We start from the raw sequence: 20713 nt of genomic DNA, 5'->3' as shown, positions 1-20713 counted from the left end.
ATTCCTAATAATATGATGATGATCTAATAGACTTAGCTAACTACTTCAACATTACTAGTCACTTTTTGGCTTAACAAATCATAATGAGAATAGAATTAGCCAAATAATACCCCGTAATCCGTATAATAAATACTAATCGATTTAGCTTCGTCACTAGGGATGGCGTTTTTAGTAGGCTTTTGGGCGTAGAGAATAATCCGAATGGAGAACCTTGGATATCCGGGGGTCACGTGTACATATAGCAGCCCAAAAGCGGAAATGTTCATGTTTGATGCTAATTAGACAGGGTATCAAAATATAGTAGAAAGGAATAGGAGAGGTGATTGATGTAGGAAATTGAGATTCTGGAATGGGCCCAGAAACATGATGAGATCGACACAATGGGATAAAAGAGAAGCCGGATATGCATAATCAATCTACGCCATGAGACATCGACAAGCTCAGTGGGAGCCCATGCATGGTGAAGTGGGGACCGTGGGCCAGAGATGTGGCATTGACTGTGGTTGTCATGATTGATTGCAGCCGTCTGCATCAGCGCATATCCAACCATTTCTCGATCGGGTGACAGAGTGTCCCTGGTGAGCAAGATCGGAGACCTTGAAGGAAGTGTTGTCTCGTCCTAAAAGACCATTCAGGCCTGTTAAACTGTCATAAGGCGATGTCCCGCACAGAATGTACAGGGAAACCATTGATATACACCAATGATCAGATGGAGCGTTCATTCTCGTTTTTTTCAAGTTTCAATCGACGGCCGCCCATGACGAAATCGAGATATTTAGGGTGGTTTCCTTTCAAAGTTTCAAGGCCGTCTTGCAAAAGTCCATATGCCAAGCTCAGTTTCAAACCAAGTTTCGCTGTGCGGGCGGCAGTGTACACATCGTGGCGAGCTAGAAAGGGCAGATTGTCAGTCTTGATTTCACCATCGATTACGAAGAGCGTGCATACCTAACAAACTGTAGATTCCAGAGAAAGATAACCCAGCAGTGACCGTGGATAAAAAGTCTCTCTTGTCGTGCCGAGCATAGTCCACTGTCTCCTCAAACAGACAGAAGGCAAGTGCACCAGCACCCAACTTGAATCCCATTCTCGCTCCATCTTTTGCACCTCCAACTATACCAATGTAGTTCTTTGTTTTATGATATTGGAACCAGCCTGTTGACGAAGTCGGGAAGCGATGCGCATTTTCCGCCCGAAACACGAGGCCGGCCTTTTTGCTGCCGTGATAGTATCCCAGTGCCAATCCCGTTGAGAACGCTGACATTGCCGCGTATGGTATGCGCTTGCCGACCTCAATGCCCAACCGGGGAGGGCTGTCGGATTCGAACAACTTGTCCCAGTGGATGATTTTGAGTAGCGTAGAATTCTCACGCGTCGGGTCAGCGGCGGAGGGGTGACTGGCCTCCATGTTGATCAGCGAGAAAAAGAGAAGGAATAGGTGGCGCAAAAGGTCACTGGAGAGCTTGAAAATGGGCAACTGATGCTGGCAAAGCTCAGAAATTCGGAGCGCGGGAGGCGGAGTCCCGCCGGATTCTCCGCCTTCGTCACTCTCTCACTCCAGTTGCGCCGCATCACCAACCCTAAACCGTTCATTGCTCCCCAAAATGGTATGTGTTTTGAGTTTTCTATCTCGTTTCTATAATAATTTGCAATCAAAATGACTAACAATGGCGCAGGCACCAACACAAGCCAAGATCGACTCGCGCGCTGCCACCCTCTTCTTCAAAAAGCATAAAACCACAGTTCTTCTATTGATTCAACTGCACGAAACACTCGATTCCACCAAAGAAAAGCTGCTGTATGCTTTAAAGTCACGAGCTTACACCGACATCAACGGTGACCCGATTCCCGATGACGCCTTCGATATCGAGCTTGGTGTGCCGATCGATCGAGCCCATCCCGAGAAAGGCTGGAGACGCCTTGAGGCAGATGCATCAGAACTAGACGACGAGGGCGCACCTAAAAAGAACAAGGGCAAATCAAAGAAGGATTCGCCCACACTGCGGGACTCCGGAATCGACAATGCGCATGTGATTGCATTCCGCTTTCGCAAAATTGATGAAGTCCAGAATAATGAGGTTGACGCGGCTCTTGATATTGAGGAACCCGGCTGGGATGTGATTATACCAAGCCTTGACGACGAGGAACTATGATTGAAGATATCATATGTACCAAAGGACAGACGGTTGGCCTATGGCTCCGGAGGCTAGAGTGATTTCCACGATTGCATGGCGTTGAGTGTTGCTTTAGGGACTGGGATTACATTAAAGGATTACATTAAACAAACATATCTGATGGTTTGCTCTTGAAATTTATTGTTCATATGCTTCAAACACATATATAACTCAATAGCAATTTGTGTATACCTCAAAGCCAATCCAGGGTGTAAATATGGGTTACATAGCATGTGCTCCGAGGGCTGCAAGGGTAAAAACTGCATACAACAATCAAGATCAACTCCCGCAACTTTATCGACCACATCTACTAGGTCATCGGCGATCTTGACCGTAGCTACTGATGGGACAAGGTAACAGTGCGTGTGAATAAAGCCGAAAGAACGTATCTGAATTATGAAGCGCAACTGTCACCATGGGGCTGAAGTGGCTCAGCATGGGACAGTTGCAATTGCCACAGCCTGATGCCTTAATTGCCACTATAAAATCGTTGCTCGGAGCAACCGCAAGGACAACACGTAAACGGATCAACAAATGAAATCGCTCCCAGGAGACCCCCTCGGAGAATACTGCATCTCCTACCCCATACACTTTTAGATCCATTCTTCGACCTTTCTACATTCCTTATCTTCGACATACAAGCTAGCTCCCCCTTGGCCTTGTGCAGGGTGTCGCCAACTGCCTGACGTACCGGCCCCGCAGAACAGCATTTGCGAGGGGATAATTCGACACAATCTTCAACATGGCTGCCTCCGACGGTGCTTCTTCAATTAGCGTTGCAGTCCGAGTCCGCCCATTTACTATTAGGGAGGCAGCCCAAATCACTCGGTGTGATGATGGTCCCCTGTTTCTCGGTGACGGCTCCCTCGCCGGAGCGCCAACACCGAAGCTTAACCAGAAGGGTATAAGATCGATTGTCAAAGTAATTGATGACCGATGCTTGTAAGTATCTCCGGCTTTTAAACACCGGGTCTAGCATCCTAATTTGTGTAGGGTGTTTGACCCTCCAGAGGACAATCCCGTCCAGAAATTCTCCAGGAGCGTGGTGCCCAACGGCAAGCGCGTTAAAGACCAGACCTTTGCCTTCGATCGCGTGTTCGACCAAAATGCCTCTCAAGGAGAGGTTTACGAATCGACAACCCGCAGCCTTCTCGACAATGTACTCGACGGATACAATGCAACGGTGTTTGCATACGGTGCAACTGGATGTGGAAAAACCCATACAATCACTGGAACCGCCCAGCAGCCTGGTATAATTTTCCTTACCATGCAGGAGTTGTTTGAGCGGATTGACGAACGAGCAAGCGAAAAATCGACCGAAGTCACACTTTCCTATCTCGAGATCTATAACGAAACTATCCGTGATTTGCTTGTCCCCAGTGGTAGCAGCGGCAAAGGCGGTTTGATGCTGCGGGAGGACTCCAACCAGTCGGTCTCTGTCGCTGGCCTGTCAAGCCATCACCCACATAACGTCAGTCAGGTCATGGATATGATCATGCAAGGAAACGAGCGCCGCACCATGTCCCCCACCGAAGCAAACGCCACTTCTTCTCGATCGCATGCCGTTCTTCAGATCAATATCGCCCAAAAAGACCGAAACGCAGATGTCAATGAGCCTCATACGATGGCCACTTTAAGCATTATCGACCTTGCGGGTAGTGAACGTGCCAGTGCCACACAGAACCGAGGAGCACGCTTGTTCGAAGGCGCCAACATTAACAAGTCCCTGTTGTCTTTAGGAAGCTGCATCAATGCACTTTGCGACCCTCGAAAGCGCAATCACATTCCCTACCGCAATTCAAAGCTCACTCGTCTTCTTAAATTTGCGCTTGGTGGAAATTGCAAGACTGTTATGATTGTCTGTGTCAGCCCCTCCAGCCAACACTTTGACGAAACTCAAAATACTCTTCGATATGCGAACAGAGCAAAGAATATCCAGACTAAGGTCACACGAAACGTGTTCAATGTCAACCGACACGTCAAGGACTTCTTAGTCAAGATTGATGAGCAAATGAACATGATCAACGAACTTAAAGCACAAGCAAAGGACCACGAAAAGGCGGCCTTTGCCAAGTTCCGCAAACAGGGCGAAAAGAAAGACGCTGTGTTGCGCGAAGGCGTGGCCCGGATTCGCAATGCTTACGAGCATACTTTGCCCGAAAGGCAAGAGAGGATAAACAACATGCTGAAATCACGACAAATCAGCCGCCGAATTGCCATATTGTCATCATGGATTGCAGCATTTGATAACATCTGCGCTGCGCGTGAAAACGAGGAGGGATTAGCAAACCTCCATGCCGTCCGCAAAACTGCCCAAGGGATCCTCCTCGAGCTGGAAGGCAGCAGACACCATTATAAACAAAGATTATCGAAGAGTACCTGGGACCGAGCTGTGAACTCCGCTGTTGAAAATGCCGCCAAGCAGCTGCAAGAATTCGACATTACCGACAACAGCGACTATGCCAACTTGAACCGAGAAGCAGATCTTCTGAGGTCTAGTGCAGAGCGCGAAGCATTGACAGCCGTGGTGGACCAGGATAAAGCTGGGGAAGCCGCTGCTGTGCAAATGTTGCTAGAAGCACAATTTGAGATGATGGGATCGATCGAGGACATCATGCAATTGAATGCAAGCGAAGCCATCAAAAAGGGACGGACAATTCTGTCTAAGATGCTGGAAGATTGTTCGAATGTAGCAACCAACCTTGTTAAGCCTGAAGGTATCAACGCCTTTGCTCCAACCGTCGGCTCGGCCAGGCCGCCTAGCCCCATGAAGCCAAGGAAGAGATTCAGCTTGGTGAGCTTGCCACCAGTATCTACCGTCAACCCTCCAGTTACAATGGCCCCTGTTGCGCCACCTTCACCAACAAAAGGCTCTCCGCGTCGCCGAAAGGCTACTGCTGGTCGTAAGAGCGTCAGCTTCACGCCGAAGAAATCCCAGGCAAAGGCTTCAAAGAGATCTGTCCGTTGGAAGGACAACGAGCAAGAAGGCGACCTCATTGAGTTCCAAAAGACACCCAAAAAGATCGAATCTTCGGATGAATCTGGCTTGGATGAACCATCATTACCTCCTCGGTCAGGATCTCCGGTCCCACGAAATTTCCCAAGAGTCATCAGCCCGTCGGGTTCTGTCTCTCCCACCCCTGATGAGCCCGCTGAACCCGCCGAACCAACTCTGAATATCCAAAAGAACAGTAGCCGATTCAAGGCGGGCTTCCTATCGAAGAAGAACGGTAGCTCACCGCTAGCACCACCACCTACATCCTCTCTCCCTCTCTCTCGCAGAGATAGTTCCCCTCTTCGCGACATAGAAGGAAGCAGTTTCATGAATCGCCCTTTGGTGGAGCGTCCATCGCGAATTGCAGTCCGCAGTCCCAGTGGCAACCTCTTGAGCAGTCCCGTGTCTGAAAACAGGGACAACTGGAAGTCAGACAAGGAAGAAGCACTGAAGATCAACTCGGCTATGCGCCGTATGTCCAGTGGGCGAATCATCAGCGGTCAATTTAACCCCTCATCCGCCAATTCACTTCGCATTCACCGTCGTCGCAGTCCCACCTCCAACACCTACAACTCCTCGCCAAGTGACAACCATATGTTCACTGCATCCCAAGCACGGCGCATGGTCAAAAGCGAGAAAGAACACGACGCGAAGCCTCGCGTGTTCAGTCCTCATACGCTACCTGTCATGAAGCATACCGGCCGTCGCACCACATTGGGTGGAGACGGTCGGCCTCGAAATGTCAGTCTTTCCAGTAGAGATGCGATTCGTCTCAGTGCGATGGCGGCGCCTCCTTCTGATCACAACTCGGATTCGTGGTCTTCCAATGGACTGCGATAAATGACTATATCACGAAGTGCTTTTTTTCTGATTGGCGTTGCGGCGTAGCAGATACCACCTCTTTTTTTTATTGCATTGAAATGGGATTTTTCGGCTGTCATTTCTATGTTATTACCTTTGTTCTGGAGTATAGTTGTACAATATGATTTTCACTGCCGAATCCAACCCTAATCTTCCCACTAAATTTTTGCAGAAGCGGCTAGTAACTGCCGGCATGAGTGTGTGAATCCAACACACAAACTGTACAAAGTGCTCATTGATTCAGTCTGAAACTTTCAAGGTCACCATGCTATGGCTGTGACCTGTTATTTCCTTGTCGACATATAAATTTCCCAATCAACGCACTTCATAGTGGCCAAACTTACAGACTCTTGACTAATATTGAAGCCTACTAACGCTTTCCCCTAGCTCGTCGTTATGGCGTCTCCTTCGATTTCTCTTGCATCTCTCTCGGTTTTATACTCAGAGTACAAAATATTATTTGACAAACTCATACTCGTCCCCAGCAACAAGAACTACCTCAAGTTCTGGGAACCATCCCGCCGATCAAATGATTCTTGCTATTTGTACGATTTCGTTGAGATGGCGGACTTTAGGAAATATACACGGAATGATCTCAACGCCTGGGAGGCATTCCTGCAGAAAATCGATTCTCGGTCTTTGGACCAACTCCTCCAGGAGGAGAAATATGCTCGGGATAACCGCGAAGAGCTAAAAAGATGTCTCGGTGAAGGTAAGTCCTAGACTTCTCAGGTCGGACAGTTGAGTATTCGTCTAACTGCCTTTAGCGGCAAAGACCATCCATAAGTTTGATTTCGGCGAAAATTGGCGGTTCTACTCGAATATCAGAGCGCTGATTATTTCACTTGCTAGGTGCCTCAGCTACAACAGATACCCTGTATAGAACGAAGTAGAGATTGAATTATCGTACAGCCTGTGTTTGATGCTTCGATCTTCGCGAGATCTCACAAATAAAGCCGCTCTTCGTATTACACGTTGTTCATCAAGGGTCTTTTTCATTGCCGAATTCAACCAAACAATAATTTGTCAAATGCCGAGTTCCCCCGCGCTGCTTGGTAAGATGGATGACGCCATCTGTTACACAACATATGTAGAATGAGGGACCCAGATCAGACCGGTTGTGGTGGAAAAGGCCATTCAGGCTGCTTCGGGTGTGAGCTCTTCACTCATTGTGCACGAAAGCCCTGGAGCTATGGAAGGGGCACGACCATTGGCAGGTAGACCAGTGCATGATAGACACTTGACAGACAGGATCCAGATATTAATCGAAACAAGTATCGAGATGATAACATCCACATAGTATGAATACCATATTGTCCAACTAGAGCTCGGCTTGTGTGTACAAAATTAGGAGTGGCAAGGGCGTTTCCTCGAAAAGCGGTCATTGCGTCAATATCATCGGTCTCTCAACCATATTTCCGTATCACTCTCTTACTCCGATACATTCTTTCACTCAAAAGAATCCATCTCCATTTTCAAATATTCTCAGTGCCCATTCTTCAAAAATAATAATAATATTAATAGGGCATAGCATTTATCCACATTCATTCACACACACAAAACCCGCCCAACTCCCCACTTCTTTATCAACGTCCCCACGGAATATTCGGATGCCTCTTGCCGGTCCACTTGCCTCGACGATTTTCTCACGTTTTACCCGTCCCTTTGCAACAGCCTTGTCGCCAGTCTCCAAAACACAAGCGCGCACAATGACCGGCACACAAACCGCCACCATAGCAGCCGGCTGCTTCTGGGGCGTCGAGCACCTCTACCGCAAGAATTTCGGAAACGGCAAAGGCCTCCTCGACTCTAAGGTCGGATACTGCGGCGGCGTAGATGACTCACCCTCTTACCGTGCCGTGTGCACGGGAAAAACCGGTCGTAAGTACAAGTGTCTATGTTCCTGCAAGTGCTTTTGCAAGGCGCAAGGCGCAAGCTTGCTTATCGTGTCGAGCGCATGCGCTAATCGCGACATTTTTTTATTTTGCACAGATGCCGAAGCCCTCCAGATGACATTCGATCCTTCGATTGTGACTTTCCGGCAGCTTATTGAGTTCTTTTATCGTATGCACGACCCTACAACAGAGAATCGGCAGGGTCCGGACGTGGGCACACAATATCGTAGTGCGATCTTCACGCACGGTGACGAGCAGCAGAAGATTGCGGAGGAGATTACGGACAAGGTCAGCAAGGAGTGGTATAAGGTGCCGCTGTCTACTAAGGTCCTGCCGGCGGGCAAATGGTGGGATGCGGAGGAATATCACCAGCTTTACCTGCAGAACAACCCCATGGGATATGAATGCCCTGCTCAGTATGTGGTCCTGATTTCTCGTGTGAAACATTTTACTGATCTGTTCCAGCTATATTCGGAACTTCCCGCCTTTGTCGGATTGACTAGCTTCCAAAATTTAATCGATATTAGCCTAGTCTTTATAATGCATATTCAACATATTCAACTATTGAATCTACGAACTTTGAACTCTGAACTCTGAAGCTAGATGTATTTCTCGGGTGGCTGCACAACATAAACAATGCCATAGCTCATTTGGGTTACTGCCTGTCATAGAAGTGGTGTTTTGTTTGGGATCGTGATGCAAATATCATAACATATGTAGACGTTAAGATCTGATAGCCACGATCCGTACCTACGTCGCCTATCCCAACTGCCCCGATGTATCCTATATGCCGCCGCACATGCCTATTGAGTTTCGAGATTGCTCTCTACTCCTCAGGTCACTTGCGTACCGTGTACAGGATTGTTTGATCTGGGACACTTAAGTCGAGACCACAACACAAGTGATGGTTGAATTCCTGAAACAAGTGTCCTGAATACCTCCCCACATGGTTGACCAACTTTTAGTTTGCAGAGGTGGCGGAAGAAGAGAAGAAGAGAAGAAGAGAAGAAGAGAAGAAGAGAAGAAGAGAAGAAGAGAAGAAGAGAAGAGAGGAGAGGAGAAGGAAACATTCATAGGGAAGATGAGCTTTGAAGAGAGCAAGTGACCACGCGCCTTCCTAAAATGGACGTTTTAATAGCCCTACAAAACAAGTGACCTCTATCCAACACTCACCAATTCTGACCTGTGTGTATACTGATGCTAGTCTAATTCTTCTGGATATCTTTTTACCATTCTTTCGTCGGGTCTACCTTCCTGTCTTCTTGAATATCATTTTGATTTCTCTTCATAGGCTCTTTAGACTCATGCATGCAGAGCGCTTATTCATCCTCTAATACCAATGAAGCGTACCAAGGGCTGTTTCCAGACTGCCAAACTTTATATATGACCTGAATTCAAAAGAAAAATTGCAGCCATTGAGAAAAAAGAACAAGATTCATAGGACAAGGGCCAAAGAACTAAAAGACTTAGTCTCAGGCCGATTCCAGGACAATGAAAGATATCCCAACAGCGTCGGGAGAACCGCGCGGCAGAGAGCCAATAGTATATAGCAAGGGCCCTGTCTAAACAATGGAGTCCTTCTGCACAACAAAGCCTTTGTGTTAAGCTGAAGGTCTGATTTGAACCCTCATCTAACTGGATAGAAAATCCCACCAGGAAACGGCCCTTCTCACTGGAACAATCCTGGAGCTGACCAGAAGATGAAAGGAAGTCGTCCCCGATTCTGAACGCGCATATCAGAGGTGTTTCTGCGCGTTGCGATAAATGGTCGAGATGGTACCACCAGATGGCCATATCCTATTTTCTACTTTCACAGTTACAGTTACAGCTCACCCGATTCATTTCATCATGGATACTCTAGACATCATGAACAGCCCTGCCCAGGACCTCTCCACCGAACGCCCAACCGAGAATACCAATATCCCCGCGCCTTTTAAGCCTAAGAAGCATCGTCGCAGCCGCCACGACCCTGAGCCGGACTGGTCGGCGCAGATGCGCGAGAAAATCTCCAAGTCCCACCGCCGAATGGGACATGCTTGTGATCGTTGCAAGGTGTGTTCTAGAACCTTTCTGGTACAAAGCTCTATCATCGCTATACCTGCATGCTAACACAATCATATTTCTAGCTCAAGAAGATGAAATGCACACCCGAAAACGAGGGCTGCGCCTGCTGTCGAGCCCTCAATCTCCCATGCAAAGTCACAGACCGCGTAACCGGTGAGACCTTTGTACGCGGTGCCGCTGGGAAAATGCGCCGCATGATTGAGGATCTCAATAAAGAGAACTATGACTTGAAGCGGGAGAATGGACTTCTGAAGCAAGAGATTGCCCAGAAGGACCTTCGCTATGAGCAGCTTGAATTGTCGTGCGAGGATCTCAAGGTACGGTACTTTCAAATGAGGGATGAGCGAGAGCGAAAGCTTTATAAGACCGATCCTTTCAGTGACAATTTTGCCTACGAGGTATGTTCTCCTTTTCGTTGAACTCGTTGGTCGAGTTGCATTATTTGTTGTTCGCTTCTTTGCCTTTGGACTTGGCTAATTCGATTACTAGGATGACTCTGACACTGGAGTCCCTCAACAAGATGGTGTACTGTGATTATCTTGCGGGTTCCCTTATGTCGCGCGTCATTGATCTTTTGTTATGTCTTGCTGTTAGTGGGAGATGAGATGTATGCTTGAGAAGAGCACAATGTGTGATGATTGAAGTTTGTTGTTTGACCAAATAGAATAGAAGTTTATGGATAGTGTCGTCCTTGTTGTATTCTATGCCAGTAATGTAGCAGACGTCATGTAGGGAACAATTACTTCTTGGGTATATGTATGCAGTGATGACAGTGTATAGCGCCGATATGTGCACCTGGTATCCAAAACAGTCTAAACAAACTCCAAATCGCGAATGCAAATAGACACCGCTACCAACTTGCATTTTTCTTCCAACAGCAACATATCCCTTTGCTTTCGCACCACTCCCTGACAGACCCTGTGCCAATTTCTCGATCTTCGCCGACAAGCCCCAGCCCCTCGATATTGAGCCATGCTGTGAAATCCTCTAGAACGATGGGGTCGTACATGAGTATCCTCTCATGCCATGTCAGTTTGCGACGGCTACCAAGTGATGAAGATAGCGGCGAGAGTCGAGGTTGAACGCGAACAGCTTTTGTGATCTGCGCAGAAATATCTGCGAGACTGACTTGCTCTGGAAATTTGGTCGTGCGAGATGTTTTGATAGATGCAGAAGATGATTCTTTTGTGACTCGAGTTGTAGATGAAACGACCTTGGGGTTGGTTGGGCTTGGTGGCGGCGATTTGGTGAGTATGTTCAAAGAGTGCTCGGGCACTCGGCTGCCTCCCTTTTTCTTCGAATAGATGGCGTTGTAATGCTTTTGTACTTGGCTTGGAGACGGTGTTATTTCTTCTTCCGAGTCTTGAATCTCTTCTACATCGATTAAAGATGTGGAGGTTCTGGTGGTAGGTTTACCCCCCGAAGATTTTGAGGGGCTTGCCTGAAGGTTCGTTCGGAAAGTAGAGGTTGAGCTAATTGTCTCGGCCGACTTTTTGGCGTTCGTGGCTGCCCCATATTTGGGCTTCACCTTCGCCTTTGGCATCGGATCTGAGGCCAATTTTGGATTACCGTTCTTTCCCGGAACGGATGCGGCTTGTTCACCGATTTGACGGCTAGCATTACTGCCGTGTTTCGACTCCCAGCATTGTTGGAGGAGATCGATCATTTTCTTGCGGCCCCTGACGGCCTTGAAACCAAAGGCAGCAATCTGTTTAGACAGCTCTGCGTCTGTAAACCCAGTATATTGAGGCATCTGGAGCGCCTGCGAGTCAGCTGGCTTGTTATTGACCACCTCGATGGGAGGATTTGCAGCTTTCTTGACAGGCTTTGTGATTGTAGCTGTAATGGTCGACTCAGGTTCCAGTGCTACAGCCTGAGCTGGAGCTGGAGCTGGAGCTGGACACTGCGGGGCTGAGACCGAAGCCTTGCCACTCAGTATTGACGACACCGGTCTCTTTTCTGGTGGCGAATCAATGTCTGAGAACTCATGCTCAAACCAATCCTTCGGAAGAGGTCTATGCAGTGCTTTGTCCACTTTGTCGGAACTTTTCTGTGGTGTAGACTCGGCCAGATCCGTCAAATCGACCACATTAAGTGCCTTTGATTGAATCAAAGACCCCTCAGTATCTCTGGCAGCAATACACCAAAGATTCCTTGTGCCTGCCACCCTTGATACAGATCGAATTGATGGTTCCTGTGTTGCAGGGTTGCTGTTAGGGTCGCGCGTGCCCACTGAGTACGACAGGCTTTCCGAAGCGCGGATGGCTTCTTGCATTTCTCGCAGCGTCTGCGGGGAATCCTCTCTTTCCAATTGACTGCAGGTCCCAAACATGAGATCCTGGTTATTCACAAAATCCACAGCAGCTTCTGGTGAAAGGATGGTAAACGCAGGCTCTTCGGCGAGCTTTTTGGCCTTTGATCGTCTGCTTTTCGTTGTTCTCTTGTCTGGGGTGCAGTCGATTGTCGACCCATCCTCTTCTGCATCGTTTGCTGCATACTGCGCAGTCATCCGAGCAGTCAATGTGGTAAACTTCTTAGGTTTGCTCTTGGTTGTCTTTTTGGGTTTCCCAGCATCCTCTTCGCCTTGGGCAGATGACTGCTCTGTTGAACCGGACTTCCCATTTGGCATTGACTGAACTTGATGATCTACCAGATCTATCCGTCGACGTTTTGTTGGTCCTCCGGCGTTTGAATTCTGCACAAGGTCATGAGGGTTTGACGCTATTCCCAAGTAGTTGTAATCGGACAGCAGCTTTCCAAATCCAGCTGTGGTATCGAGACCATAGCCCTCATTTACATTGTCGCCGGCTTCCACGGGAGCAATTCCCTCGCAGGCAGTATCCCTTGGTGGTGTCCAATCAAGCCTTCTTCTCGTTGCCTCATCCAAGTGCAATACTTCATCTTTACCCAAAGCGATGGGTTCCTTGAGACCAGATTGCTTTGCAACATCTTCTGGTGGTGGTGATCTCGTGCCGGTCACCTTCCTCGCGCTTTTGGCGGACTTTTTTGGTGGTAGATCGCCACTCGCCTTGGTAATTTTACCGGCCAATGTCTTGTTTACTGGTTCCTTGCCTTTCGCGGTTTTTCGAGGACGACCTCTAGTCGGCTTTGCCCCATCACCTTTTGGGTTCACAGGCACCACTGAGGGATCCTTTTGCGCAATTGCAACTGGCTCAGTTGTTCCCTTTTTCGCTTTTCCCTGTGATTTCTTCGGTACATCCTGGTCATCGGTCTTTGAAACCGCAGTTTTTTTTGTGGTTCGCTTTTTATGTTGCTTTGCGGTCTTGGGGTCCTTGTCACTTGCAACTGGGGTGGGAAAGAACCGGGAACGCGTCTGAGATTTGGTCACGGTGGAGGACGTTGGTGTTGGTGTTGTGTCTCGTGGCGATAGTTCAGAGGCCACATTCTCATCTCTCCTGTCTGGCCCTGGCGGATGTGGTGCAATTGGAGAGGACGACAGAATTATCACGTCTGCAGTGTTGGCCATTGTGGCGAGTCGCGTCGAAACTTGGTTTAATCGGCGAGTCGCGCGTATTTATTGGGTCCACTGGAGCATACATCTCCTATGCAACTTCTGTACTAGCTAAAGCAAAAGATAAAACCATAGCAATGGAGGGTAAGTTGTTTGAGAAAGCACTGGATGAGATTCAATGCAAAGGGACGTTCAAGACCGCGGTCTTGGCAAAGTTGTGGTTTTCATAGTTCGGCCGGGCAACCAATAGCATTTTGAGAGCCTGAGTATATGTATGTACACACGTAGTAACAATGAATCTATCGCAAAATCTTGATTCAATATTATTTACTGATTCCTTTGAATTTATTTTACCGACTTACAGATCAAGGAAGCCACCAGAATCAGATACGTCAACTAGAAAACAACGCTTGCGCTTATGTATGATTTCGTGCAATTCATAATTATCTTGACTTCGTGCTATCATCTCGGCAGAGAGAAAAGTTGCTCTCACAGTTGAACGCGGGCCTGCGTTGTTTCTCGTCAGAGAGAGACCATGTCGATACTTGACTAGCCACGGGTATATATCTTCAAGTCGACATCTTCAGTCTTCTGGTGCAGGATATTTCAAGCACAACTTTAGAAGGCATCAGAATATATCCCATACAGTGCAACTGCAAAGTGGCTGAAATCCAGATATACTCCCACTCGGTACATGGCAGTCTCCAACGTTCACGAGCCACGAGAAATGAATCTTTGATATCGACAGCCTCTCACGATCCCCTCAAGGCAATTGCTCCCAGCAAGGAGTTTTCAAGTCGCTGCTTAGCCTCAAGGTCATCCTTGGTTGGTGAAGGCAAGGCTCCCAGCTTGTACGTTTTCTTGATCTTATTGATGTCTGCAGTTTCGAAGAGTGTCTGGTCCTCAAAAGGTACGGATGTTCCCTCAACAGAGCTGCCTAAGTGAGCCATAACAGATTCATGCGTAATCTCTGGAGAAACTGAGACTTTGATCACCAACAGATCTTTAGTTGAATCGGTGATACCGAATCTACGGAATGATTCGGCGATCTAAGTCCGTGTTAGCTCCGTCCCCGATCCAAATCGTACATACTTCTGGAATTGGGGAGATATACATTATTCGTGGGGTTCAATGAAAACACAATTTCGGAATGCACGTTATGAGACTTCAGGCGGCTGTGCATGTAATCATTGAGAGCTCTAAACACTGCAGCAGTGACATGGGCCCTTGACAGAACCTATTGCTAGATGTCAGTGATCTCCATTTTTCCATGATTACTTCCACGGGTTTGTATTTAATCCTGAATAATAGAATACACTTAACATACCATGCTTGCATCAACAAATGCATACTCGAATTCTTTCTGGCCAGCAAGAAGTTGAGCCTTCAGGAAGGCGGCATTTTTAATATCGCGGTAAAGAGCAACATGCACCGGCAACGACGGCAGATGAGGCAAATTAATTGTCTCTATTGAAGCCATGACTCAGGTCGAATTGAAGGAAATGACGTATGGGAACAAATCTGATAATAATAAATTGAAGCCGAATCTGTGATTCACGTGAGTTCTGGAAATTTCGCCGGGACCGGAGTTAAGCGGGCGCCGGCAGAATAATGAGTAATCCATCGTGATATCACTCGTGGCCCCGACATTCAAACATCTCTTCATCTCTTGATTATTGACAACTTCCATCTCAAACATGGCTTTCTTTCTGAGGCGCCCGTTCGCCGTATCTTCGGCCTTGCGCCAGGTACCTAAGCTTTCGAATACTGCTCGATTCATCCACAACTCCCCCATCAAGCCCCAGGCAAAGCCTCAGGGCGTTTCATCCTCGATCTTCGCCAAGTCCCGACAGAACTTCCAGAATGCCTTCCGCCGCACATACATGCAGCAAACTTACAACACATCCCAGGATAGCAACATGACCCAGAAGCTGGTCTATGGCGCCGCCATTGTTGGCGGTACAGTTTTGGCAACAAACTTCATCTTCAACCGCGAAACTCGAGAGGACGGCGGCATGCCCGCTTTCGAGCGGAGCTTCCTTAACGAAACCTTCATGCACACTGGTCTGGGTATCGGTATCATTGGTGTTGCTGCTCGCGCTCTCCACATGAGTGGTTGGTCTTATCGCCTCATGGCCATGAACCCATGGCTCGTTATGGGTGTCGGTCTCGTTGGCAGCATCGGCTCCATGTACGGAACTTTCTACACTTCTCCCGATAAGTAAGTTTTGCTCTTCTTTATATTGAAACGGCACAAAGAACGATTATTGACTTATCAAATAGCTACGTTGTGAAATACGGCTGCTGGACTCTCTTCAACCTGACCCAGGCTGCTCTTCTCTCTCCGTTGATGTTCATGAACCCTGCTATCCTCGCTCGCGCTGGTCTTTACACCGTCGGTATGATGGGTTCGATTGCATTTGTCGGTGCCACCGCGAAGCAGGAGAAGTACCTGTATCTCGGCGGTCCTCTTCTCGCCGGTGTGACTATTGTTGCTCTCTCTGGATTCGCCCCTCTGGTTCTCCCCGCTACTGCCGTCCGCACCCTGATGTGGTCTGAGCGCCTCTGGCTGTACGGTGGTCTTGCTGTCTTCGGTGGCTTCACCCTCTATGATGTGCAGAAGATTCTGCACCACGCTCGCCTTGCGGAACGTGGCCTGATCAAGCGTGATGTGGTAAACGAGTCTGTCAGCCTTGAGTTGGACTTCATCAACATCTTCATCCGTATGGTCCAGATCCTCGGCATGGGCAACAACCGTCGTTAAGCGACTTCACCTCCCATCTATAACAATTTACCAAGATCAACATGATGCCCATCAACCAATTATTTAATTGATGGTGCTCTCTTTTCTCCTTTTACCACCCCTGTACATCAAAACACGGATTCTATCACGATTGACTTTTTTGATTTTTTTTTTTGGTCGCATGTTGATGCCTCTGCCCATAGGCAAGCACAAGATCACCACATTTCGTCCTTGTTTTCAACATAGAACAAATGGGTTAGCGAATAAAAATCTCCACTCCAATCGTTTCTGCTGTAGATTTGCACGTAGTTGACATCGGTACATAGTGTCAGTCTTTTCCCAAATGCCTTTTGCCTCTGATAAAAGAAAAGATATGATCAAGAATTCGCAAATAACGGTAGCAATATATAACAAAATGTCTTGTAGCGATATTTCCTCTGCCGCGTGGGGCTTTCCTATTGTCTAGCAGAAGTTTACGCTTAAATCCATGAAGATAGCATTCTCTTCCGATATTACACTTCAAGGTCTATATCCTTCAGTTGAAATGAGCCACCATATCCCTATTAAGCCTCCTCTCCTCTTCATGATAGATTCCAAACTTGCTTTCACCCATGCTATCGACAAGTGAATGGATCATAGCAACTAGCTCCTCAGCCTCAGGTTGTCGCGAGGGACCCTGTCCCCATAAGGCTCTTGCAATAATTCGACGAGCGTTAAGAGCTTGCGGGGAGGTTCTGCCCAGGTGTGGACGAGTATCCATCCACTCACAAACCGGCCGCTCTATTTCCTCTGCCTCCTTGTATTTCCCAACCTTAACAAGGTGATCCGCTAGCATATGTAGAGGAACAATATCTGACTTGTCTGGCCTTTTCTCCACTAGCATGCGGACAGTCTCCTCTGCTTGCGGGAGGTCTAATTCATTCTCTAAGGAATAAATTCCCTGCCATAGCGCATACCATCGCTTATAATCAACTTCATAAAATGACTGATGTAGTGAAGCGGCCGCTTCTTCTTCTTCTTCTTTTAGCTTTCTCTTAAGTAGTTGTAAGATAAGCTAAAGCTTCGTCTGCTGATCTGCGGTACTATCAGGATCTATTCCCGCTGGGTCCAGGGCTAGCTGCTCCAGTTCAGAATCTGAAAAGTTGCCTAAAAAGTTCCGGGCAATACAGTAACTGAAGCTGTCCCAGAAACGGTTCACTGGGACAGGCGCTTCCCATGAAAACGACTTAGCGGCCTCGGCAGTCGCGATTTCGCCTGTTGAGTACCGGAAATAGGGAGCGAATGTCATACTGGAGATGAACGCGAGAAGATATTTGAGAGATGTGTTTGTCTGAAGAACTTGAATATAAAGATGGCTGGATTTTCGAAAATATTGTGTGCGCAGTTTAAGGGAGCGGCCGAAGGTGAGGGGCTTGCAACTTCTCAAGAAACAAAGGAACTCTTCCTAGGCTTTGCGTTAATTGTTAAATTGGCCATGCTGACTGGACGAGATAAGAAAACCACAGGCCAAAGGAGATTTTGGAGATTGGTAAGCTACGAAAACTGTCAGGGGTATGACACTAGTTTCAATGTTGCTATAGAAGATACCTACTCAAAACAGGGGCTCTGTATTCATCTCTCCGCTGTTCATAAGTAAATATGCTATCCGATGCGGCTGTATATCCCTTCCAATGCCTCGTATAATGCTCTACTAACTCGGGATATAGGAGCCGACATGACACAGAGTCTTCCAAATTTGTCAACTAAAGCAGTGATTCCATTCTATTCGATAGTTGATGACGAGTAGCAGGCTGTGTTATATATTCTACGCTTGAGACTACAGACCTACGCATACAATTGCACATATACCGATTCTTGCATAAACGTCGTGTACTGAGCAAAGTGAATAAATAGACTAGAGACCTAATATTTGAACGTAAATTTTTGAGGTCAACCAAATATAACTTTTTAGCATTAGAAAACTATATACGATGCGTCTTTGTTACTATGTTATAAGATGTGTAAGGATTCAACGAAGATGAGCATCTCATTACGTATGCAATGGAGGAAGAGCAAAGAAAATCACAACATGTTGAACCTATATCTCGCCATTGATACCAAACTTCCAACATATTCTAATTACAGGTTCAGTTGCAACCACACGTCAAGTCGTCATCCACGGCATATTCTTCTCCTTGAGGGTTCGCGCATCTGAGGGAGGCATGCTTCGGATCACGGGGTGCACCAGAATGAATATAGAGCGCCAACATCTCGTCCACGTCGACTTCATTGAGGCCTCGCCTGACTTTGACAGTATCCACAGCAGATCGCACAGCATGGAAAATCTCACGCTGCCTGCCAGAACCGCATCGCTTTGACACACCATTGAATTGGAAGTCATCTTGCATTGGTCATTGTAGATATAGACCTTGAAGTTATAATTTGGCGTCATACCAAGCGGCACAGCAAGAGCTGCGGTAACGAAAAGAGAGATGACAACGGAAAGCTTCATATTTGAGATATCTCGAGGATTGAAAGTCTTAGGATACCACGGAGTGACGTTTGATATAAGCCCAAACAAAATATTCAGCTTTTTTCTAATACAGTGGCATATAAGTAGTGTGTTTTGCGTCTACCCATGGACGGACATAACCAAGACAAATTTAGCAGATCACACAAATACAACCTTATCTAGATGTCTAAATCATGGCTGATTCCAAGTTTTGAAAGCTCAACAGAAAAGAACATAATGTTCTGGAACTAGAAGTCGTCGAGACTCTCAAGGGCCAGCTAGGTCATGTGATCGTGAGCTTCCGTGAATGTTCTCCAAGACCGCTTACAGACTTCAGATCGCGATCCAGACTCAGACTCATTGAATACTATCATCCTACCGCCAAGGTCTCAAAATAACACCAACGCAATCGCACCGGTCGCTTTCACAAAATGTCGAACGAGATGGAAGTCGACCCTCCTGTCGCCCACGACGATGCTCCCGAGCAATCTGACCGCAGCTTCGAGCCCCGGACCCAAGGAAACGCGGTCGCTGTGCGCAGTATCGAAGGATGGATCATCATCGCGTCTAATATCCACGAGGAATCATCAGAGGAGGATGTTACCGAGCTCTTTGCGGAATACGGAGAGATCAAAAACTTCAGTCTGAACCTTGATCGTCGAACGGGTTATGTCAAGGTGCGCTCTTCGTTCCGCTCAGCCTGGCCTTAAAAATGAATTCAGAGGCAGGAAATCTAGTCTCCAGGCTTTTGAGTCAACATACTGGAACTTTCACTGACAAATTGTTTTGTAGGGCTACGCCTTGATTGAATACTCAACTCTCCCCGAAGCCAGCGAAGCCATCGCGAACCTTAACGGCCACAAGCTCCTCGACCAGACCCTTCATGTTGACTATGCTTTCGTCCGCCCGCCTCCATCTGGCAAGGGCAAGAATGCAGCTCCAAAGGGCCGGGCTGGCCGGAATCGCAGCCGAAGCCCCAACCGGAGTCGCAGCCCTGAAGCTGGCGGTGACCGCGAATAAACTCTTTTAATGGATCGCAACGATAAAGACTTGATGGGGATGCATTGCTTGTGATTTTTCACTTGATACCTGGGTTCTTGGTTTATTTTCGCCTTTTTTTTCTATACTCTCTCTTTCGAAATGTTACCTTTCAACATCTTCCTACCCTCAACCCGCATGTGTGTACAGATGATTGACCGCTCATCTGGTCTTTGCTGGCATGTCCTCCCCTTTAGTACAGCCTGTACGGGCTCATATGCTGAATGTGGGTGTTGGAACTCACCCACATGGGGGTACATGCCGGCGCCACAATAGATTGCCATAATGGTATGGGAATCTGATATCTCTTTTTCTCTTACTATCAATATGCTAACCTCAATTCAGAAATGTAAAGCACCTTCGATCAAATTGTTGTTTGGAGTATAAGGCCGGCCAACAAAGACAAGGGCTTGGACCCTGAAGTCCAACTCTTTTCTTTCTGTTTAAGGAATATACATTTTGGAAAGCCACTCTACCACATGAAGTGTGACACACCAGCACAATTGCCAGTCCTGCGACTCTTTTCATGACTAAAAATAATGCCGTGTGCATTTCTACTATCTGCTGGTGTGGCCGCTTGACTTCCCGAGTGTCGTATATAATCCCTTGCAGGGTGCATCACGCGATAACCATGTGGCGCCCTAGCATAGCCAATGCATAACGATCAGAGTAGAATTGATATTCCCCAAGGGTCAGAAGGCTGCTATTATTTTCTAGAATATAAAAATACCCTACTCAGACACTCACCTGGGCGCCCACCCGGGCGGGTCTAGTGACTTAGTAAGCCTATTTTAAGTCCACTGGACTCCGGGGCCGGCCCTTTTTTCCCCGCATGGCGCATGAGGTTATCGCTCTTTATTTTTTGACTCTATCGTTGCAGACTCTCCCTTTATATACTTAAGGCATTGCATTGTGTTTGGGGATCTGATTCTGATAGGATCTTCTTCCTCAGAATGGCTCCCCAACATGCATGTTTTACCCCT

General features: G+C 47.4%; 13 protein-coding genes across 13 annotated transcripts; 7 read left to right on the top strand and 6 right to left on the bottom strand.

Moving 5' to 3' along the window:
• Window positions 1–705: 705 nt before the first annotated feature.
• On the bottom strand, window positions 706–1405 carry N7529_005647 (uncharacterized protein; the record flags this gene model as incomplete). The annotated part of the gene is made up of 2 exons (XM_057241174.1): window positions 706–887; window positions 946–1405. 2 exons carry the CDS (start codon window positions 1403–1405, stop codon window positions 706–708), a joined length of 642 nt encoding a protein of 213 aa, XP_057096533.1.
• A 196-nt stretch (window positions 1406–1601) lies between these two features.
• On the top strand, window positions 1602–2150 carry N7529_005646 (uncharacterized protein; the record flags this gene model as incomplete). The annotated part of the gene is made up of 2 exons (XM_057241173.1): window positions 1602–1604; window positions 1674–2150. 2 exons carry the CDS (start codon window positions 1602–1604, stop codon window positions 2148–2150), a joined length of 480 nt encoding a protein of 159 aa, XP_057096532.1.
• A 763-nt stretch (window positions 2151–2913) lies between these two features.
• N7529_005645 (kinesin family protein) lies at window positions 2914–6006 on the top strand (the record flags this gene model as incomplete). Its single annotated transcript, XM_057241172.1, has 2 exons — window positions 2914–3113; window positions 3165–6006. 2 exons carry the CDS (start codon window positions 2914–2916, stop codon window positions 6004–6006), a joined length of 3042 nt encoding a protein of 1013 aa, XP_057096531.1.
• A 582-nt stretch (window positions 6007–6588) lies between these two features.
• N7529_005644 (uncharacterized protein) lies at window positions 6589–6910 on the top strand (the record flags this gene model as incomplete). Its single annotated transcript, XM_057241171.1, has 2 exons — window positions 6589–6739; window positions 6795–6910. 2 exons carry the CDS (start codon window positions 6589–6591, stop codon window positions 6908–6910), a joined length of 267 nt encoding a protein of 88 aa, XP_057096530.1.
• Window positions 6911–7736: 826 nt separating this feature from the next.
• Window positions 7737–8421, top strand: N7529_005643 (peptide-methionine-S-sulfoxide reductase; the record flags this gene model as incomplete). The annotated part of the gene is made up of 3 exons (XM_057241170.1): window positions 7737–7908; window positions 8020–8338; window positions 8388–8421. 3 exons carry the CDS (start codon window positions 7737–7739, stop codon window positions 8419–8421), a joined length of 525 nt encoding a protein of 174 aa, XP_057096529.1.
• Window positions 8422–9770: 1349 nt separating this feature from the next.
• On the top strand, window positions 9771–10405 carry N7529_005642 (putative C6 finger domain protein; the record flags this gene model as incomplete). The annotated part of the gene is made up of 2 exons (XM_057241169.1): window positions 9771–9974; window positions 10049–10405. The coding sequence occupies 2 exons, from the start codon at window positions 9771–9773 to the stop codon at window positions 10403–10405; spliced, it is 561 nt and encodes a 186-aa protein (XP_057096528.1).
• Window positions 10406–10836: 431 nt separating this feature from the next.
• slx4 lies at window positions 10837–13473 on the bottom strand (the record flags this gene model as incomplete). The annotated part of the gene is made up of 1 exon (XM_057241168.1): window positions 10837–13473. The coding sequence occupies one exon, from the start codon at window positions 13471–13473 to the stop codon at window positions 10837–10839; it is 2637 nt and encodes an 878-aa protein (XP_057096527.1).
• Window positions 13474–14210: 737 nt separating this feature from the next.
• Window positions 14211–14938, bottom strand: N7529_005640 (EKC/KEOPS complex subunit CGI121/TPRKB; the record flags this gene model as incomplete). Its single annotated transcript, XM_057241167.1, has 3 exons — window positions 14211–14507; window positions 14573–14695; window positions 14786–14938. 3 exons carry the CDS (start codon window positions 14936–14938, stop codon window positions 14211–14213), a joined length of 573 nt encoding a protein of 190 aa, XP_057096526.1.
• A 217-nt stretch (window positions 14939–15155) lies between these two features.
• Window positions 15156–16222, top strand: N7529_005639 (Bax Inhibitor family protein; the record flags this gene model as incomplete). Its single annotated transcript, XM_057241166.1, has 2 exons — window positions 15156–15679; window positions 15742–16222. 2 exons carry the CDS (start codon window positions 15156–15158, stop codon window positions 16220–16222), a joined length of 1005 nt encoding a protein of 334 aa, XP_057096525.1.
• Window positions 16223–16736: 514 nt separating this feature from the next.
• Window positions 16737–17084, bottom strand: N7529_005638 (uncharacterized protein; the record flags this gene model as incomplete). The annotated part of the gene is made up of 1 exon (XM_057241165.1): window positions 16737–17084. One exon carries the CDS (start codon window positions 17082–17084, stop codon window positions 16737–16739), a length of 348 nt encoding a protein of 115 aa, XP_057096524.1.
• A 171-nt stretch (window positions 17085–17255) lies between these two features.
• On the bottom strand, window positions 17256–17489 carry N7529_005637 (uncharacterized protein; the record flags this gene model as incomplete). Its single annotated transcript, XM_057241164.1, has 1 exon — window positions 17256–17489. The coding sequence occupies one exon, from the start codon at window positions 17487–17489 to the stop codon at window positions 17256–17258; it is 234 nt and encodes a 77-aa protein (XP_057096523.1).
• An 838-nt stretch (window positions 17490–18327) lies between these two features.
• On the bottom strand, window positions 18328–18588 carry N7529_005636 (ankyrin repeats (3 copies) family protein; the record flags this gene model as incomplete). The annotated part of the gene is made up of 1 exon (XM_057241163.1): window positions 18328–18588. One exon carries the CDS (start codon window positions 18586–18588, stop codon window positions 18328–18330), a length of 261 nt encoding a protein of 86 aa, XP_057096522.1.
• A 535-nt stretch (window positions 18589–19123) lies between these two features.
• Window positions 19124–19712, top strand: N7529_005635 (RBM8 family RNA-binding protein; the record flags this gene model as incomplete). The annotated part of the gene is made up of 2 exons (XM_057241162.1): window positions 19124–19369; window positions 19485–19712. The coding sequence occupies 2 exons, from the start codon at window positions 19124–19126 to the stop codon at window positions 19710–19712; spliced, it is 474 nt and encodes a 157-aa protein (XP_057096521.1).
• Between the last annotated feature and the right edge of the window lie 1001 nt (window positions 19713–20713).

Source organism: Penicillium soppii, assembly GCF_028829465.1.
Source record: "Penicillium soppii strain IBT 18220 chromosome Unknown utg000005l, whole genome shotgun sequence".
NCBI classification, from domain to species: domain Eukaryota; kingdom Fungi; phylum Ascomycota; class Eurotiomycetes; order Eurotiales; family Aspergillaceae; genus Penicillium; species Penicillium soppii.
The sequence above is the reverse complement of the archived record's forward strand: the minus strand, read 5'-3'. Positions and strand labels throughout refer to the sequence as shown.